Source organism: Morus notabilis, unplaced genomic scaffold (assembly GCF_000414095.1).
Source record: "Morus notabilis unplaced genomic scaffold, ASM41409v2 Scaffold139, whole genome shotgun sequence".
In the NCBI taxonomy this organism is placed as follows: domain Eukaryota; kingdom Viridiplantae; phylum Streptophyta; class Magnoliopsida; order Rosales; family Moraceae; genus Morus; species Morus notabilis.
The window spans coordinates 29,974-46,979 of NW_010361068.1; the positions used below are offsets into that span (position 1 = coordinate 29,974).

General features: G+C 36.4%; 3 protein-coding genes and 1 non-coding gene across 5 annotated transcripts; 2 read left to right on the forward strand and 2 right to left on the reverse strand.

The window, feature by feature from the left end:
• The first annotated feature begins 4,772 nt into the window (after nucleotides 1–4,772).
• Nucleotides 4,773–4,846, forward strand: TRNAE-UUC. Its single transcript has one exon. It is a non-coding gene; the product is annotated as a tRNA-Glu (tRNA).
• A 73-nt stretch (nucleotides 4,847–4,919) lies between these two features.
• On the forward strand, nucleotides 4,920–6,274 carry LOC21408036 (ribosomal RNA large subunit methyltransferase E). Of its 2 annotated transcripts, none has more exons than XM_010098284.2 (6): nucleotides 4,920–5,037; nucleotides 5,126–5,212; nucleotides 5,338–5,400; nucleotides 5,543–5,644; nucleotides 5,761–6,007; nucleotides 6,128–6,274. In XM_010098284.2, the coding sequence occupies exons 1-6, from the start codon at nucleotides 4,960–4,962 to the stop codon at nucleotides 6,250–6,252; spliced, it is 702 nt and encodes a 233-aa protein (XP_010096586.1). In that variant the 5' UTR covers nucleotides 4,920–4,959; the 3' UTR covers nucleotides 6,253–6,274. The 2 variants fall into 2 exon arrangements, with proteins under 2 accessions (XP_010096586.1, XP_024021539.1); XM_024165771.1 differs by having other exon boundaries at nucleotides 5,135–5,212.
• A 401-nt stretch (nucleotides 6,275–6,675) lies between these two features.
• On the reverse strand, nucleotides 6,676–9,968 carry LOC21408037 (protein FIZZY-RELATED 3). Its single transcript, XM_010098285.2, has 10 exons — nucleotides 9,295–9,968; nucleotides 8,556–8,678; nucleotides 8,356–8,460; nucleotides 8,081–8,260; nucleotides 7,734–7,796; nucleotides 7,426–7,620; nucleotides 7,219–7,320; nucleotides 7,014–7,076; nucleotides 6,853–6,921; nucleotides 6,676–6,756 (listed from the first exon to the last, which is right to left on the reverse strand). Exons 1-10 carry the CDS (start codon nucleotides 9,784–9,786, stop codon nucleotides 6,703–6,705), a joined length of 1,446 nt encoding a protein of 481 aa, XP_010096587.1. The 5' UTR covers nucleotides 9,787–9,968; the 3' UTR covers nucleotides 6,676–6,702.
• A 1,111-nt stretch (nucleotides 9,969–11,079) lies between these two features.
• Nucleotides 11,080–16,094, reverse strand: LOC21408038 (actin-related protein 5). Its single transcript, XM_024165784.1, has 12 exons — nucleotides 15,942–16,094; nucleotides 15,751–15,821; nucleotides 15,271–15,395; nucleotides 14,973–15,017; nucleotides 14,426–14,537; nucleotides 13,936–14,045; nucleotides 13,383–13,492; nucleotides 13,213–13,303; nucleotides 12,684–13,115; nucleotides 12,417–12,544; nucleotides 11,912–12,251; nucleotides 11,080–11,809 (listed from the first exon to the last, which is right to left on the reverse strand). Exons 1-12 carry the CDS (start codon nucleotides 16,040–16,042, stop codon nucleotides 11,306–11,308), a joined length of 2,169 nt encoding a protein of 722 aa, XP_024021552.1. The 5' UTR covers nucleotides 16,043–16,094; the 3' UTR covers nucleotides 11,080–11,305.
• Nucleotides 16,095–17,006: the final 912 nt, after the last annotated feature.

The following is a 17,006-nucleotide window of genomic DNA, read 5'->3' on the forward strand; positions in this document are numbered from 1 at the left end:
TATATATTTACATTTTTATATTATATATATAATAAATAATTGAGTGGCCTTTGTCACCAAGCTGTTCGATGCAGGGAATATAAGCAATATATATGATTAGATATAGAAAGAGAAACAGCCATTCAATTTGTGTGGAAAGGTCAGCAGTTACGTGGAGTGAATAGTCCCGGATTGCATGATGTCATTTGGAGTTTATTTGTACTGCCATATTATAATAATAATTAGTTTATTTCTATTGTTTTAACTATAATTATATTGTATTTGTGGCACAGGGAGGGGAGGAATTTGATCTGTTAGAGGACACAGAGATTTAACAGATTGAGTAACATAGCTAGGACTATTCATAATTGGTATAGGATAGGGTTTTTTCTTCCTCTGTCTTAAAAGGTGCGGGTTGCACATATTTAACCTCAACGATGTTAGAAAAATTTTACAATCCAATAATATTTGGGTTGGGTTGGGGCGGCGCAGGGTGAGTTGGGTGGTCAGATTCATGCTGCCAAACATAAATATATCTAAACAATAGAAATTTTGAAAATTAACTTCAACATTCAAAGTTCATCATCAAATAGAAATAATAATAATCAATCCATCATCAAACAATTGTCAATTCAAAGTTCAATCTAACATTAAACATAAAGCAAAGTAGTCTATCGAGCATCAAACATAAAGCAAACATAAATTTAATCAAAATTCAAATCCATCCAAAGCAAGCACTGCAACGACAACCATCATTATTAGTCCACGCTCATAGGCTCCTTAATGGTTGTAGTAAGACATGAAGTTGAGTTATGTACAAGAAAAATGAAAATAGATTAAGTAATTACTTGGATACTTTAGAGCTCATATAATAGAAATAGGTATAACATTGACATTTACGTATAAAGGTACATAAAAATTGTCTTACCTCGATTTTCATAAGTCTCTAAGTCATCCAAATAATCTCTTACTTGCATGAGAATCATGTGTAGACTTCAACCAATTTTGAGTACAGACAAGAGCCTCCGCCATCTTAGGATTCAAAGAGTACCTAAATGGATCCAGAATGCGACCACCAGTACTAAAAGCTGACTCGGAAGTCACTATGGAGACTTGGACAACAAGTACGTCACGGGCATGAGACGGTCAATATTGTCTAATTTTAAAAATCTGGATCCATCTATATTTCCCTCAACATCGTCATTTTCGTCCATGGATGAAAAGACCAATCATTCAAAAGCCTTAAAAATGACGTCAAGTAGTTCTTTTGCTGGGAAAACGATATAAATGAGTTGAAATTTATAAAATGAATGTAAACAGAGGAAGTGTCGAGCTAGACAAATAAGTACTAAAAGATAACAAAAGTATCGTAAAACAATAAATATGTGCACAGAGCAGTGAGGAGATAGAGACTAGAGGTGAGAGAGCACAAAGCAGTGAGGAGAGACCGAGAGGCGAGAGAGCACTGGAGAAAGTCGGCAAGATGACGGTCAAGAGGACTAAGCACTGAGGAGAGAGTTGTGAGGGCCTGAGGGGAGAGGCGGCCGAGAGGTGTGGAATGAGGGAAGATGGTTGAGTGGTTGCCCTAATGACAGCCTAGGGTTAGAACTTGGGCCAAAAGTATAATATTAATGGGCCGAAAGTAAGCCTGGGGATGTGTTGTGCGGGTTGGGTTGGGGGTTGCGAGTTGTTATGGGCCCAACCCACAATCCACCACAAACACTTCGCACCAGAGGTATAATGGGTCGAAAATTAAAAAATAATGCTGCGGGTTGCTTCTTTCGGATTGGGTTGGGGTGGGATGGGTTGAGTTTGCGGGTTGTTAGGGTTTATGAGCAGCCCTAAACATAGCGTCCCTTGTGGAATTTAATCTGGTGCAGAAATATTTTATTAGAACTCTTGTTACTTTCTTTAAGCAGGGGAGTCATTGGATTACAAGTTTTTCAACTTGGGATGTACCATATACAGTAAATCCTCAATAAATAAATGTTTGATAAATTAATAACTTTGATTAAAAAATAAAATCTTTAAGTCCTGACTATTCATAGTTGGTATAGAGTAGGGTTTTTTCTTCCTTTGTCTCAAAGGATGTGGGTTGTATATATTTAGCCTTAACGATGTTAGAAAAATTTTACAACCCAATAATATTTGGGTTAAGTTGGGGCGACGCAGGGTGAGTTGGATGGTCAGATTCATGCTGCCAAACATAAATATATCTAAACAATAGAAATTTTAAAAATTAACTTCAACATTCAAAGTTCATCATTAAATAGAAATAATAATAATCAATCCATCATCAAACAATTGTCAATTCAAAGTTCAATCTAACATTAAACATAAAGCAAAGTAGTCTATCGAGCATCAAACATAAAGCAAACATAAATTTAATCAAAATTCAAATCCATCCAAAGCAAGCACTGTAACGACAACCATCATTATTAGTCCACGCTCATAGGCTCCTCAATGGTTGTAGTAAGACATGAAGTTGAGTTATGTACAAGAAAAATGAAAATAGATTAAGTAATTACTTGGATACTTTAGAGCTCATATAATAGAAATAGGTATAACATTGACATTTACGTATAAAGGTACATAAAAATTGTCTTACCTCGATTTTCATAAGTCTCTAAGTCATCCAAATAATCTCTTACTTGCATAGAATCATGTGTAGACTTCAACCAATTTTGAGTACAGACAAGAGCCTCCACCATCTTAGGATTCAAAGAGAACCTAAATGGATCTAGAATGCGACCACCAGTAATAAAAGCTGACTCAGAAGTCACTATGGAGACTTGGACAACAAGTACGTCACGGGCATGATACAGTCAATATTGTCTAATTTTAAAAATCTGGATCCATCTATATTTCCCTCAACATCGTCATTTTCGTCCATGTATGAAAAGACCAATCATTCAAAAGCCTTAAAAATGACGTCAAGTAGTTCTTTTGCTGGGAAAACAATATAAATGAGTTGAAATTTATAAAATGAATGTAAACAGAGGAAGTGTCAAGCTAGACAAATAAATACTAAAAGATAACAAAAGTATCGTAAAACAATAAATATGTGCACAGAGCAGTGAGGAGATAAAGACTAGAGGTGAGAGAGCACAAAGCAGTGAGGAGAGACCGAGAGGCGAGAGAGCACTGGAGAAAGTCGGCAAGACGGCGGCCAAAAGGACTAAGCACTGAGGAGAGAGTTGTGAGGGCCTGGGGGGAGAGGCGGCCGAGAGGTGTGGAATGAGGGAAGATGGTTGAGTGGTTGCCCTAATGACAGCCTAGGGTTAGAACTTGGGCCAAAAGTATAATATTAATGGGCCGAAAGTAAGCCTGGGGATGTGTTGTGCGGGTTGGGTTGGAGGTTGCGAGTTGTTATGGGCCCAACCCACAATCCACCACAAACACTTCGCACTAGAGGTATAATGGATCAAAAATTAAAAAATAATGCTGCGGGTTGCTTTTTTCGGATTGGGTTGGGGTGGGGTGGGTTGAGTTTGCGGGTTGTTAGGGTTTATGAGTAGCCCTAAACATAGCGTCCCTTGTGGAATTTAATCTGGTGCAGAAATACTTTATTGGAACTCTTGTTACTTTCTTTAAGCAGGGGAGTCATTGGATTACAAGTTTTTCAACTTGGGATGTACCATATACAGTAAATCCTCAATAAATAAATGTTTGATAAATTAATAACTTTGATTAAAAAATAAAATCTTTAAGTCCTGATTTAGACTAATATATTAAATTAATAATCTGCTTAAATGCATAAAATATCTTTTAAAAGTGCATAATGAGTCTTGATTTTAACTCATTACTCTTAATTAATATTCTTTACGTCAAATAACTATTAATAAAAGGGTACTAATCAAGAATTTAAGAATAAATGGTAAAAATCCAGAACCACACACTTTTAAAAATAAGTTTAGTAATTTTCTCATTATTTATTTTAATCTTTTAGGGTCCAAGGATAATATAAATTAATAATTAATTAAATACAAAATAATAATAATACGTACTTTATTAACATGTTAATTACTATGTACTTACATTAATTTTTAGGCTTCTCTGTATATGTATATAACATTTATTATATACATGAACTCTATATGTAAACATCCATTATACATAGAAAATGAGATTCAAGGAAAAAGAAAGAACGAAAAACAGTTAATATGATTTCACAGTTTTACTTTTTTCTAATATTTAAAACAATTTCTCTAAGAGTGGTTGCTGACATTATTTTACTAGTAAATCCACATCTGATTCTGTATTCTCCTGATCCCTAAGTTAAATTATATATAAAAAAAAATATTTCTAGAAAATATAGCTTAACGCATTTTAAAAAACAGTTCTAATATCATTGGTAAAAATTCACATTTTAATTGTTCATACATAAAATAAAATTATTTTAAAAACACTCTCAAACAGATTCAAAAATATAAAGTCCCGACACTGTGCTGGTTAATCGTATCAAGTTTATAAACAAATGTAAGTTGTTTAAGGTTCCATATTTATCGTTTTATTTTGCATTAACAACATTCAACATTCACAAGTAATCGTATCCTCCTTTTCTTTGCAAATAAGAAAATAACTGAGGAAAAGCATAAAACATTAAAAGAAAAAAAAAGAAATTGAAAAAATCCCGACTAGAGTAAATTGTATGAAACACTAAAATTGAAGATATAAACTGAATTATTTCTGTTTTTAAACGAAAGAAAAAGTTAAAAATTTTATTTTTCAGTAATTCTTCCGCGTGATGAGAAATTCAATATATAATTACTTGCTAAAACTCTTAAAATAATTCCATTGTCGTCTAGTCCGGTTAGGATACCTGGCTTTCACCCAGGCGACCCGGGTTCAAATCCCGGCAATGGAAGCCTTTTTTTTTTGGGTTTAAAATAAATATTTTCGGTTTGTAGGGGTTTAGATGAAATAAGATAAGACATAAAGGGGTTTTAACATTTGCAGAGAAGAGGAGAAAGTTTAGAGATGAGTGGGACAGGATCTCCGGATTTCTTCTACAGAGAAGCTCAACGCCTTGGCTATGTCGCTCGCTCTGCTTTTAAGGTCCTTTCCTCTTTTCTTCTTCTTCTTCTTCTTCTTTTTTTTTTTAATTTTGTATTTAATTTCCAACACATAATTTTGCATTTTACAGTTGCTTCAGATACAGAAGCAGTACAAGCTCATAACGCCGGGCTCATCTGTTCTCGATCTTGGTTGTGCTCCTGGTGCTTGGCTTCAGGTCCCTTTTCAATATCTCAACCTTTTTTTTTTTTTTTTTTTTTTTTTTTTTTTTTTTTTTTTCCTATTGATTTTCATGGGATTCATGTTGATTTAGTTATTTCCTAACAAAGCCATCATCACCAGGTAGCTTGTCAGAACTTGGGTCCCCTCACAAAAGGTGGGGTTGTTGTGGGCATTGATGTTAAGGTCTGACTCTTTTCATTCATTCAATGTTTGTTGCTTTGTTTGAGCAATGTTGACATTATCAGGTGCTAAATTCAAAAACTTGCTGTTTCATTGATAAATATTCATAGCAATTGATATTGTGAAATGTCCATATGCAGAGCAGAAGGTAAAGGTTCCTCAGCATAACTGTGATTCAAGAGTTCAGACTGTTTGTGCTGATATCATGAACTTCTCCAGAGACCGAATCAGAGCACTCTCTCCTCAGGTGTGTTTCCGACTTGAAAAATATGGAAGTAATTTTTTTTAGTGCATTGTTTCTGGATGTTACAAAAACAGAACGACGATTTGGTTTTCTTGTTGTTTGTTGTTCTTGTGTTGTAGAAAAGTTTTTCTGTGATACTTTCGGATATGTGTCCCCCGGTTTCTGGAATCACTACCACGGATTCAGCTATTTCATTTGAATTAGGTATGCGAGCGCTTGATATCGCTGTTGGTAGAGGTGCCTCTGCGCAGATGGAGGGTTATTTGGAAGGTTCGGCTACTTGTTCGAATGAAGAGGACGATAATGGTGTATTGCAGAAGGGGGGTCACCTTGTCATTAAGCTTTTAGAGAGTGAAGATGTGCAAGGTCTTTCCTTTCCTTTTTTTTTTTCTTTGCCCGCCTTTTTAACGGATGGTTGATTTAGTGCTGCTCTTGATTTAGTGATGCCTTTTAACGAATGGTTGTTCTCTATTTCTTGTTATGCAGAAGTCAGGCGGATCTGCAAACCATTGTTTAGAAAGGCATCGTGGTTGAGGCCTAAAGCTACAAGGTCGTCATCAAGGGAGATTTATTTGATATGTCAAGGTCTGCAGTCACAGAAAAAGGTGTAGAAATTATGCAAACAACAGCTGGGACAAGCGATATAGAGGAAAGGACATTGACAAATGCTTTTTGGCTGTTATACACAATGTATCTTTATTAGAGTATCTAATTGGTTAGCCTAATTAGGCTATATATAGCTTATTAGTCCAAGTATTAGAGAATGTTGACAAGAAGTTCAGAATAATGGTCTCTCTTTTTTTTTTTTTTTTGTAGTTGACTCCTGAAAAATGAAAGAGAACTCAAATCTTTACTTATTAACGAAATTGAAGAATTACATGGTTCCAGTTGCACCAGATTTTGTTAGTCTCAATCTGAATATAAATATATGCCACTCGCTTGTTTAGCTCTTAAATATCTTCATCTTTCTCTCCCCACTTTTCTCGTTTTGGCCGGGAGAGCTCATGGTTGATGGTACTATATTCATATACATTATGTGCAGCAGTAGCTGTGAAGGAACATCAACGAATCTGGGTTCTTCCTAATGACCAGAGACCAACATCTTTGACAGGTGCCTGTAACCATTAGAGCCATAAAAATTTTGGTGAGAAGCTGTGTACAAATTTTAGATTTTATTGAAGTGACAGGATTTTGGTATTGGTCGTGCTTACCGGTGTTTTCACGGATGGAAACACATTCCAGAACCGAAGAGTCTCATCGCCAGCTCCTGTAACTATTGTCTGCAAAAATAAGTAAGTTTTGTTACGTTCTGAAACATCTCTTTTGCGGTAAGAAACCAGATTTTGTTTGCTACAGATGTGTGGAAACTTACTTGACCATCTGGTGACGTTGCAAGGTAGAGCACTCGCATATTATGTCCAGTTAGAGTGGCTACCTAATTAAGAGAATAAATAAGAGTTGAGTGAAAAGAACAATTTCCAAGAGATGATGAGAAAATAACAGAACAGTAAAATCTAACAGTCTCATTTAGAATAGAGAGAACTTATAGAGAAAAATCAATAGATTTATATATATACCTTTGCCATTGATGGATACTTCCACACCATGATTTGATTCTGGGAATACCCATGAGTGCTGACTAGCTCATTAACGTTCTTACTCCAGGCAAGGTTGCATACCTGCATTGTGATGGTTGCAAGTTAATACGAGCTTTCCTTTATGCTCGGTATTGTGAAAAGACCCAAAGAAAATAAACATGAATGAAAACTTGAGGAAATATGAACCTGACTTCCTGTGTCAACACAGTTTAATTGGTGGCCGTTTGTAGTGTTCCAGAAGCGAATACATCTGTCGGCTGTTCCACCTCCAGATGCAAGTAGGCTGCTCTGGTGGGGTGACCACGTAATGGCCTTAACAGCTGCTGTATGTTCTGTAAGTTTTAGCACTGGTTGCTGAGAGTGCTGGTTCCAAACCAATAGCTGGACATCAAGAAAGTCATGGAGTTGGTAATTGTCAAGAGTTATGGGGCTAAACATTGAAGAGGGGCAAGCGAAAATAGACATTGGAAACAAATCAAAACATTATGGTATACCTGATTATCATTGCCACCGGAAGCGAGTTCCCTATCATCAGGAGACCACTTCAGCCCACATACCTATGATCATGGAAGTTCAATGTCAGATTTGATTTTGGAATGAAGAAGGCTAAACCATCTTCAAAAAATTTTCATGATTCCTAACATGACATGACGCATTTCGTGGAAGTTAATGAGCGGAGGAGGAAAAGAAAACGAATGCAGTTTTCCTTACAGGACCTTATGCAGTTTGAATGATGACAATGCAAGTAATGATATACGGAAACTCTATAGTAAATGATTAACACTTGAAAGCTTTCAGAAGACCTTATTAAAACTTCTAGTCCTAGAGGTGTTTTGTTTACCTCTGACTTGTGGCCAAGAAGTTTGCTAATGAAATCATTGGAGACCCGAAGATCATGTTGAAGAATGTTCCTATCCCTGCTTCCTGAAGCTAAAGTGCGAGAGTTCCATGCCAAAACCCCTGTCCTTGTTTGATGACCGCCCATCGTTCGGACCTTTTTGCACTGAGTACCATCCCAAACCTATACAACAGAAGCCCCCAAATTCCTCATCACTCCCAAAATATTTCACATGACTAAAAAGGAAGAAAGGTAACATTGTTCTGCCAATTAAGTACCTGAACTTGGCCGAGATTTGTACCAATTGCTATGTACGAACCCTCCCGGGTCCACTGCACCGAACAAATTCCGTCGTTAGGTCCCAAGTCACACAACTTTGTCACCTGAGAAAAAAGAACAACGTTACTCCAAAGTTTTTCGCATTGCCATTTTAACCGATCTAGTTGGGGAAACAAGGACAACTTAGTTGGAAAATCACCTTGCTGTTTGTAGCACTCCATAGATAAACACACGTGCCCAATCCAACAGCAAGAATATTTTGGGAAGACCAATCCACAAGGTTCAAGTAAAAGTCATCTTGCAGTGATGGAGCATCAAGAACCTGCCAACCAATTTTTACGGTTTTCACTCTTTGTTCACTACTTAACTAATATTTGCTATAATGCTAATAACATTTCACTAATCAACTAGATTACTTCTAAGCAAAAATATGCTTCATAGTGATCTCTACAAAACTTGGGCTCAAATTGGCTTTATGCGGATACACTATGACTTCTTTTCTTTTTTTTCCCTTTAATCTATCATTTCAAATCTAAAAACTAAAATAAACAAAAATTAACATAATATACGACTTCAGTATATTTTTGAAGGAAGAAAAAAAAAGATATCAAAAAATTAATGAAAAAGTAAAATCAACAGATAATAAATTCTAGAAGGAAAAAAAAAATCATAAGATGTTCAGTGCTTATTCCACTATTGATGTAGTTCAAAATTTTTAATTAATCCGTCTCTGACCTCCAGATTTTAGCTTTCATGGCAGGTGTTGATTCTCATTTGGCCCAAAGAGCTCAAGATTTAACCTTTAGACTTCAAATCTAAACTGAGATGAATTTATTCACCTTGTCATTGGAAAAGTAACGCTCTATATCAGATCAAGATCAAAATTAAATGCAAGAAATCATGGCAGTTTCGATCCTCAAGATAGACTAATTGCTGACCTTATGGGGCGTCTTGGGGACTTTACGAGGCGGCTTCGGAGGCGTCGAACACTCGTTGGAGAACCCGCTGTCGTGCCCCAAAATTGACTGTGAGTAGGGCGAGCTCGGGCCGGAGTGATCGGTCTTGAACCGCAGCATGTTCTTGCTCGGACTACTCATCGGCGACGCCGCCTGGTTCCCAGCACCACCTGCAGGGGAAGAAAAACAACCGAAATCAGCCCCGAAAAGCTCGGATTTCAAAATCCTCGAGTAGGCCTCGTTGCCGCCTTCCTTGGCGGGCGAGGCCTTGTCAATCAGCCCGAATGTGTGGAGCCTCGACGACGACCGGCACGGAATGAACCGATCGCTGCACGTCGACGACTTCGACGACGGCGACGAGAGGCTCGAGATCCCCCGGAGCGACGCCGAGTTGAAGGTCTCGAGCCGAAGAGAAGTCTCCGACATTCCAGCTGGGAGATTCAGCCCCGTTTTCCTTGTCAGTGTGGATTCCATTTTTAGGGCTTTTCAAAGATCGTCTTCTTCTCTATAATCTTTGTGTATAGCCTGAGAGAGAGAGAGAGAGAGAGAGAGAGAGAGAGAGAGAGGAAACCACTCTCTGCAACGGTCGAATTTTGGTAGGGTTTATAGGAGCGGATTTAGGAGCTACGGAAAAGGAATTAATTTTTTTTAATTTTATTTTTTAATAAATCACTTTTTGTTATTCTGTGCCAATTTAGTTGATCCAACGGTCAAATGTGTTGCTGAAGCTTTATGACTCGGGCTATAGGGCTAGAGTTACCAAAACTAGGAAAACAAGTAGCCGTTTTTTTTGCTCTGAAAAAAAAAAAGAGTAGCCGTTGCTTTCAATCTTATAATTTTTATTTTTATTTTTTTCATGAGAATATAGTTTGATTGTTTGGCTTATTTGTTTGTGCTTTTAGTCTTCTTGTTTTTTTTTTTTTTCATGTATTCCTGGTACACATTCTGCTGAGGTTAAATTATTTATTTACTAATCATCTAGGAGGGCTTATAGCAATAAAATAAGATAGATTTTTTGATACGCTTGCTGGTAGGCTAAAGTTTTTTAACTGTTGGATCTGCGTACTTTTTGTTTACGTGATCTTATGCAGATCTGACGACAGAAAACTTGATCTAGCAGTATGTTGGTATACCGAAAAAATTCTCATAAAATAACTACCTATGATATCGTGCATGATGACATGATTTTGTATGAGCTTATAACAACATGATATTTTGCATGGATTTTTAGGTGAATCTACGTAATGTACTCTCGAATTTAATTGAATTGAGGTTCGTATTATTGTTAGATGGGTCATAATTAGAAGTGCTTTAGTCATTTAATGATATTTCAATCTTACCAAAACAACATAAGACATCTTTTGAAAAACTAAATATGAAGCTTAGTCATCTCTACAATCTTATATTTCAATTGGAGTAATTTCTCATATAAGCGTGCATACCCTTCTTTAAAGGCATTTTTTTTTAATGGGTTTTAATAAAATCAGAATCAATGTAAAATAAAATAAATGAAAATTGTAGTAAATAACATTTTTACGAAGTAAAATAGGTATATAACATATTTTAAAAGTACTTTTAGTAAATAATAGTAAATAGAAAACATTTTAATTAAACCTGAGACATTTACATAAAGAAAAATAGTTGGAAATCGAATGCACACGGTGTTTTGGATGCCCGAAACTAGCCACAGAATTATGAATAATTGAATAAATGGAAAGACTACTTCCAAATCATCCAAAATACATATTAGCAGATTGGTATAGATTAGTCGGTTTCATCAGTTTGATTGATGAGATCCATTTTATCGAAGTACCGCTATCAGAGAACACAATCTTGTAGAACTTATAGAACACAGCGAGTGTCAAAGAACATAGAAGTGTTATTTCACTAAAACTTCATTGGCCATGGGCAAAAGTTAGTCTGAATAACATTAATTTTCTTGCCATCCGGTAGAAAAGACAATATACAAGCTGCATGCATGTCACTAAAGATATCAAAATGTATATCGAAATTGGTATCTCCGAAGCCAATCTTCACCCTTCTCATAATAGTCTGACTTGCTGAATGTTTGAGCCAAGAACTCTGGGGAAGCAGCATAAGCAGACGCTCCCCGCCATGCATCGAGAATTGGATCCAATGCTTTCACCACCCTTATGGGTGAACCACAAGGCCTAATCATTCGGATCCCGGCTTCCAAGCGCTCACTTATACCAGGAAAGAGACAACTCCCCCCGGTCATGAATATTGAACTAGTCAGTCTCTCCTCCAACTCTTGGTCCTTGGATGGCAACCTCCTTATTGAAACCCCAGCCATCTCATCTAACCCTGCCTGGTCAATACCGATCCAATTGGGACGGAATAATATCTCAGGACATCTGAACCTCTCGACCCCAAGAACAATCTGGAAATCTTCTTTAGTGAGAGGACGGAACCGTGGAACTTCAGCAGGTTGTGAGGTTCCAACTTCTGACTTCGGAACAAAAGTTGGATCTAGTTCCTGCCAGAGTCATAAGCCATCATAAGATTCACAAAATAGAGATCAGCAACAATAAAAATAGAATAGCATACTGGTGAGGTGAGATAACCTAGATAAACTGACCTGAAGCCTAGAAGACACGCGAGCTAGCTCTGCTTCATCCTCGTCTAGTCCGTCATCCTCATCATCATTATCTTTGCTCATCAGTTTATATAGTTGCCAATCTTCATCCCTTGCACCAAAAGTATCTTCACCCTTACCGCGATCGAAAGCGGCTGTTGTTAAAAGTCGCATCCTTTCTCTCTGGGCAGCACTCAGCCTCTCACCACGGCCGACACCTCCAGATAAATTGTTTCCATTTGTATGTCCCCCATTTGTTTTTAGTCGCTTTCTTTGTTCAACTTTCTCATACAGTTCTTTGTATTTGGCCTGCAACTGCTCTAAATATAGCTCTGGGTTTTCTCTACAACATGAAGAAAGACAACCAAATGAACAAAGGTAGAGGATAAAGAGTTCCGTTACTCTAAAAGTATGAGGTGCATTAAATAAATAGAATAATAAATATCTGACTAAGACAGTTGTTCCTAATTCCAAATGAAGGATGTACGAATCTATGTTTAGCACATACAAGCGTTTAACTTCGTCTTCTTGATTTCTCCTTTCTCGCTCCAATTCTTCTTCTTGACGCTTCTGTTTAGCTCGCTGTCGTCCTTCAGATGTGGTTTTAAGAAACAATTGCCTTCTCTTTTCCTTGAGCTAATGAAAGAACACGAATAAAAGATGTTAAATGTTAGGTTACAGAGAGACACGAGTATATATGTACTTTCAAGTGCAATCAAGAGCTACCTCAAGATAATTGGGAACATAGATAAACATCTAGTATGTAAAAGCATACCTGCTCTGCGGTCAGCATGTTGTCAGGGACATTAATAAGAGGAAACTTTTCATTCGAATTAGGATCAGTCTTCTCCTCGCTCTCGGCTTGCTCACCTTTTGCCTTTCGTAAAGATTGTGTTACCTTCACCACGGCAGATTCTATTTCATGCTTTGAAACATACCCAGTTTCTGACAGGAAAGATGGTATATCATCCTCTTCCACTTGCTCAAGCTGCTTCAGGAGGAATTCTAAACCATGTAATTCATTCTCTAGCTCATTTATCCTAGAAGACCTCTTGGCCTCTGCCATTTCTCGCAAACGTTGACCCTGTTTCTCTTTTATGGCTGCCTTTCTTGCAATCTCTTCTTCTGAAGGCAGCACCTCAGTTGGAGGGGGAACCCACGGAAGCTGCCAGCACCTTGTTTTCTCTTCCGCTTCCTTGGTTCCTTTCTATCAACAATTTAAAAAATGTGCATCTTTAGAGTTTGAAAAGTAGAATGACAAAACGAGCATAAGAGTGGAAGACCAATTATGAATTTGTGATTACCTGAAATAATTGAGCTTCGGAACCGTAGTCTTGAGAAATATAACAGTGTTCCATCTTCAGGTCTTCAACCTTCTCCCATGTAAACCTAGCCCTATTGAATTTTATAGACTTAGAAATTTCATACATATATCTACTTCAAAGTACCAGAACCAGTATCCAATTCTACTCACATGTGATGGGGGTATTTAAGGGAAAGAAGTTGCTTCAGATAATCAGTGACGTGAAATCCACCAATGTTAGTCCTGCTGCACCCATTATAAACTGGCTCACCATCGATAAACTGGACTCAGAAACACGACATTATCATCCTCAATTAGGTAATGTACGGAACATAGAACGGACTCGTAAATACTAGGCATTTGCACGTTTTCTGATTGGCAAAAGTACAAACCGCGTGCAAATGTACAAAGATTAGACTCTTATTGATAATGTCTGAAGCAAAGACAAGATTCAATAAATATATCGATCTAAGATTGAATGAACAAGAAGATCAACCTACTTTTGTTTAAGAATGTCAAATTGATAGCAAAAGTACATGCGTTGCTGATATGTGCACAAGAGAGAATTTCTTTCATTTCATGCAGAGAGGTAACATCTACTAAAGGACAAATTGAGCATGATTACACGTAAGCACTCAACTCTTTTTTTTTTTTTACACTAATAATAATATATTAACTAGGATTAATGCTTGAGTTAACTCAATAACAAGGATAGAAATCATACTGGGACAACATGAGTAGTTGTAAATCCAGGGCAGATAGCAAGACCATCTTTATTACAAACCCCACGTTGTTGATTATACTTATAGCTGAATGCAGCATCAACACCATACGCTGTGAAAATGTACTAAAAAAAAAGCCTTTAGATAGCAGCACACATAGTGTGAGACACAAGATATATAAGACTTAAACTCCAGCAAAAAAGCATCTTTAGAACATAAAAATGTTTTTTTTTTTTTTTTTTTTTTCTGAAAAGAAACAAGTTTTTTTTAAATATATATATATATATATGTGTACATACATATATGTGTATATATAATCACATCTTTAGAACATAAAGGTATATATGTGTGTATATAATCACAAGGCCAAGCCCATCCAGTAACGACCAGAAAACACAATGGCTTGTTCATCAGGATAAATATCTTGATTTTTTTTTTAAGCCCACCCACTGGAGATCAAGTTTTCAGGATGGTAAAAGTTGACGTTGTTACCTATTGATGGAACTCCATAAGTCTCAAATAAAAGTTCAGCCATTTTACTCCGAGAATGAACAGGGTTGCATACACATTCAGTAATCAATATAGGGTGATCAATCTGCACTGCCTTCAAATGAAAATAAAATCAAGGGTCAAACAAAGATAATAAAACCTCAAAAAATTACAAAATCAGTCCAAAAAAAGGAACCCAAAGAAAAATAACAATCTAATCGCCCGTCCAACAGTTAGTAGCACAAATTTTACACACTAAAAAGAACTCTACTCATATCAGTGGTCAGCCATTCGCATTTTGGATACAAAGGAAGCAGAATGTAAATGAACATAACCAATAACCCAGTGTTGTACAAGAAAACCCACTAAAATCCAAAAAGGTGCCTGTAAAGCACAGATTATCCAAACCAATAGAGAGCAACATAAAATACTGAGGCATAAGGAGCATTTATAGAGTAAAATATGCTGAGAAATGTCACTGGAACAATCCCTGGCCTTTCCAGTGAAACACACAAAACAAACAGAAAAGTAACCTCATTTTTTATCATACCTGTGATCCTTCTGCACCCAAACGATCGAAGCCAAAGTCAAGAATCTGTGGATACAAGAGTATGTAAGCTAGACCACAATTTATAAATCATTTAACTAATAAGATGAGCATAAGCCATAAAGATGCATAAATGGAGTGGTTATAATAAAACATAACTGAAATTGAGTTCCCTGCAACCTATGTAGATTTTCTATTCGAACACGACTTTGACTAATCTATGGAAGTGCCCCGAGACATAAAGGGTCCATAGAGTTTAAAAAGGAACATCAAGCCCCATAAACAACAATAACAAGCTTACATATTCCATTATTTCAAACTGATAAACAACATTGCAGTCAAATGCCGAGCGAGGCCCTGAGCGAGTGCAGTCAAAGTATTTCAGCAGTGCAGGATCATGGTCACCAACAATAGTGACAGTTTCACCTGTGTCATCAATGCAAGGAAGGAATCACCACATTAATCATCTCAAAATGTCAAAATGCCAAAATGCGTTCTTTATCATGAGAATTCGCTCCGCTTTCGATCCTTACTCGATCATAAAACGGAATTTCACCTAAAGTGTAAGAAATCCTATAAACATTGCTCATTTCTACAAACACCACCATAAAAAAAAAATGTTTAGCTCAACTTCGAAGCAACCAAACATAAAGAAGCAAAATTTTTTATGTCCCACTTCAAAAAAAAAAAAAAAACAACAACAAGAAGCCACACACACAGAAACAGAGAGAGAGAGAGAGAGAGAGAGAGAGAGAGAGAGAGAGAGGAAGAAAGGTTTTACCAGTGGTCTTATGGCGAGGTCTCTGGACAATATTGCGGAAAATAACGCGAGGGTCCGTCTCTCCTGCCCATCTGCAAAAAGCAATTACGCGAAATGACACTTTCTATACTCGATTTGCATACAAATACGAACACGAACAAGGTAAATTTAGGGAGGGAGAGAGAGAGAGAGAGAGAGAGAGAGAGAGATATCCAATTCGGAAATAGGAACCGCCATTGTCGATGACGATAGGTGTTGAGGGAGAAAAGAGGCTGTAATCGGACTGTCGCTGTATCTGTGAAACGAACGGCATTTCGTTGTCGTCTGTAATGGGATGGACCAGAGAGGAGTGGAAGAGAGGTTTCTGGGAGATTCTCTGGGGTTTTACCGGAAGCTCGGAGCTGGTTTTTCTTCCTACCGACTGAGCGGTTGTTTGAACCGGCCGGTTCGGCCGGATTTTCTGCCCAGTAGTAATGGATCAATCAAGAGATGAATTATTAGCCGTTAAATTAAATGGGAGAAAAAAAAAAAGTTCAGATTTGAGATGAATTAAAATTAATAGGTTAATAGTTTATATAAGTTAATAAATAGATTAAATTACTGTTTACGTTTATAACTTGTCTGGTTATGAACCATAACTTGACAAGTTATTGTCCATAATTCACGATTTTTGTTTATAACTTGTCTGGCTATGAATCATAACTTAACAAGTTTGTCTATAACTTATCTGGTTATGAACCATAACTTGATAAGTTATGGCCAATTAATTTCTATAACTAAAAGTTGGCCTATATACTTCCTCAAGCTTTTTATATTAGCCTATTTTCTACTATTTTCGTAATTAAATTTACAGATTTGAATTTTTCACTATTTTTCTATAACAAAATTTTAAATTTCCATTCAAACTTTAACAACTATAATTCAAATTTTAATAACTATAATTCAAATTTTTTTGATATAGTATTTTCTTTAATAAAAATTTGAATTGTGATTCAAACTTTCTATTTAAATTTATAAGCCAAACGGAAATGAATTTCAAAAGTATTCATGTGCTTTTAATGAGTTTATATATTATAAATCAATAGTTTTTAACTATATTAAAGGAGATTTTACTAATTACATTGATATTACTATTATTGTCGTTAGGAGTTTTATTCCTAAGTATATTTTTATTGGCAATCTTACATCAGAATATTTAATTATTTATTGCTTTTAATTCGAATTTATTTTGCAGGTAAACTTGTGTTTAAAGTTTAAATCATGTCTTTATATCTTAA

What these genes read in the sequence shown, in the direction of transcription:
- LOC21408036 (XM_010098284.2), top strand. Translation starts at nt 4,960, where the DNA reads ATGAGTGGGACAGGATCTCCGGATTTCTTCTACAGAGAAGCTCAACGC. An exon ending in CTCCTGGTGCTTGGCTTCAG is followed by an intron (nt 5,213 to 5,337) that starts GTCCCTTTTCAA and finishes CATCATCACCAG; the next exon opens with GTAGCTTGTCAGAACTTGGG. An exon ending in TTGTGGGCATTGATGTTAAG is followed by an intron (nt 5,401 to 5,542) that starts GTCTGACTCTTT and finishes TATGCAGAGCAG; the next exon opens with AAGGTAAAGGTTCCTCAGCA.
- LOC21408037 (XM_010098285.2), bottom strand. Translation starts at nt 9,786, where the DNA reads ATGGAATCCACACTGACAAGGAAAACGGGGCTGAATCTCCCAGCTGGA. An exon ending in CCGGTGGCAATGATAATCAG is followed by an intron (nt 7,621 to 7,733) that starts GTATACCATAAT and finishes CTTGATGTCCAG; the next exon opens with CTATTGGTTTGGAACCAGCA. An exon ending in TTCCATCCGTGAAAACACCG is followed by an intron (nt 6,757 to 6,852) that starts GTAAGCACGACC and finishes TAATGGTTACAG; the next exon opens with GCACCTGTCAAAGATGTTGG.
- LOC21408038 (XM_024165784.1), bottom strand. Translation starts at nt 16,042, where the DNA reads ATGCCGTTCGTTTCACAGATACAGCGACAGTCCGATTACAGCCTCTTT. An exon ending in TGGGTGCAGAAGGATCACAG is followed by an intron (nt 14,538 to 14,972) that starts GTATGATAAAAA and finishes TTTCATTTGAAG; the next exon opens with GCAGTGCAGATTGATCACCC. An exon ending in CCGAAGCTCAATTATTTCAG is followed by an intron (nt 13,116 to 13,212) that starts GTAATCACAAAT and finishes AATTGTTGATAG; the next exon opens with AAAGGAACCAAGGAAGCGGA.